This window comes from Octodon degus, unplaced genomic scaffold (assembly GCF_000260255.1).
Source record: "Octodon degus isolate 3935 unplaced genomic scaffold, OctDeg1.0 scaffold00086, whole genome shotgun sequence".
NCBI lineage: Eukaryota > Metazoa > Chordata > Mammalia > Rodentia > Octodontidae > Octodon > Octodon degus.
The window spans coordinates 8,879,351-8,881,217 of record NW_004524662.1 but is presented as its reverse complement, the minus strand read 5'-3'; the positions used below and the strand labels follow the sequence as shown (position 1 = coordinate 8,881,217).

At 34.0% G+C, this 1,867-nt stretch overlaps 1 protein-coding gene across 1 annotated transcript in view; it reads right to left on the bottom strand.

Moving 5' to 3' along the window:
• The window catches only part of Hectd1 (HECT domain E3 ubiquitin protein ligase 1), a 118,336-nt gene that overhangs the window by 2,043 nt on the left and 114,426 nt on the right, over positions 1-1,867 (bottom strand). The window contains exons 39-40 of the mRNA XM_023721837.1: positions 1,661-1,754; positions 814-964 (exon numbers count right to left, since the gene is read on the bottom strand). Of these exons, the coding sequence (XP_023577605.1) occupies positions 814-964; positions 1,661-1,754 (245 nt within the window). The remainder of the gene's footprint in view (positions 1-813; positions 965-1,660; positions 1,755-1,867) is intronic.

The window sequence follows — 1,867 nt, the reverse complement described above, 5'->3', positions numbered from 1 at the left end:
AAAAAAATAAGTGAAAAAAATAGTGAACAATTACAATATAATAATAAAAATGAATGTTAACACAAGCTACAACTCAACTCTCTTCCTGTGTACCCTCAGCATTATCAAAGGATATATGTCTAGACATCTTCCCTGCTTTCTCATTTATTTTATGAATACAGTTGTCCCTTGCCATTTTGCGGCTCGACTTTCAGACTCATTGTTGCGCAATTTTTACAAAAATATTAACCCAAAGTTTTATCACAGATTTTTTGCTATATCGCAGGATTTTGCAGTACTGTACTGTACACATGTTGTTAAAATTATGTAAGTTTACACATTTAGAAAATGGTTAATAACATTAGAAATGTTTTTAAAAGTGTTTGGTTTATAAGAGTATGGGTGGGCTGGGGAGATAGCTCAGTAGAATAAATGCCTGCCTGGCAACCTGAGTTCAATCCCTGATACTGCATAAATAAATAAATAAACCAACCAACCAAATTTAAAAAAAAAGTGGGGTTTATAAGGCCTTAAAATATATATAAAAATACTAAAATAAATGTAATGTTACTTTGTTGATTTTCACTTATTGCAGGGATATCTGAAAGGTAACCTCTGCAATAAGTGAGGGACCACTGTATTATTCACTGGCTCTTTAGAGAATTTGACATTAGATTTTTGGATATAAACAATTTTCTATATCTTCAAAAAGAAGTTAGCAAGACATAACGAAACAAAAAATTATCAAAAGGGCTGGGGAAATAGCTCAGCAGAACCTCAGTTCAATCCCTGGTTCCACCAAAAAAAAAAAAAAAAAAAATTATCAAAACATACCTGTCACGTGTATAGCCCAGCTTAGGTTCAGTGTAATTGATAATATCCTCTGCTGCCCAGGATGGAGACTGGTTTCCACAAAGAATCATCTGGACTTCTTCATGGCTGAAGGAACTTAATTTCTCCATTGGAAAAACTTTATTAAATCCATCTACATTATACATATAGAAAAGAGAAAATAACTCAGCTTCCGAATAAGTTATGATGACAAAAAACCAAATTTCACACCAACTATCCTTGGCATTTTAGGGGTAGGTATCTAGGATCAAACTCAGGACAACTGCACTTGCCAGGCAGGTGCTGAGGTCACTGAGCTATCTTCCCTCAAATCAATTAAATGAAAGATGGAAAAAGTTCATAAATGTTTATATAAACTAGAATAGTTTGAAATTAAAACTGTGTTATGGTTTTAATTAAAGCCATCTCTGCTTAACATGACAAATGTGATGAAAGAGAACATTTATCACTATTATTTTGGTGAATATTTAGTCACCAGCCAAATTTTGGTAAGTACTCAACCTAGGGCTTAGTAGCTCTGTATCATACAAGTAGACAAAGCTGTGTTCTTATTTTCAAAAGTGATTCAGTCTAATATATTTTGTCCCATCTTCCCCTGAAGAACTTTTCATGATTTACTTCATCCTAATGCAATGCAGATGTAGGCAACAAATGAAGGAAGGGCTAAAAACAGGTCCCCTAACTCCACAGGCACAAAATGAGGATAGAGCGTGCTTTGTGTTCAGGACCTAACTACCTAAAACACAGGAGGGCAGGTATAGTGACTGACAGCACTACACCTTAATTTCCTTAATTTTCACTGGCTCAAAGTGAAAGGATGGGAAATTACCTCGGAAGGCTTCCATTTGTTTCTGAATACCTGTATGCATACAGAAGTCAAACATCAAATCCACATACTCTTCTGCATTATCCATTGTTATCATCTGTAAAAGAAAACTCACTAGTATTATTAATATCCATGAATATGAATTCAGTAGTACCTTGTACAATGGGTCTTAAGAGGATATTCCACAACTTAATTATATATATATACATA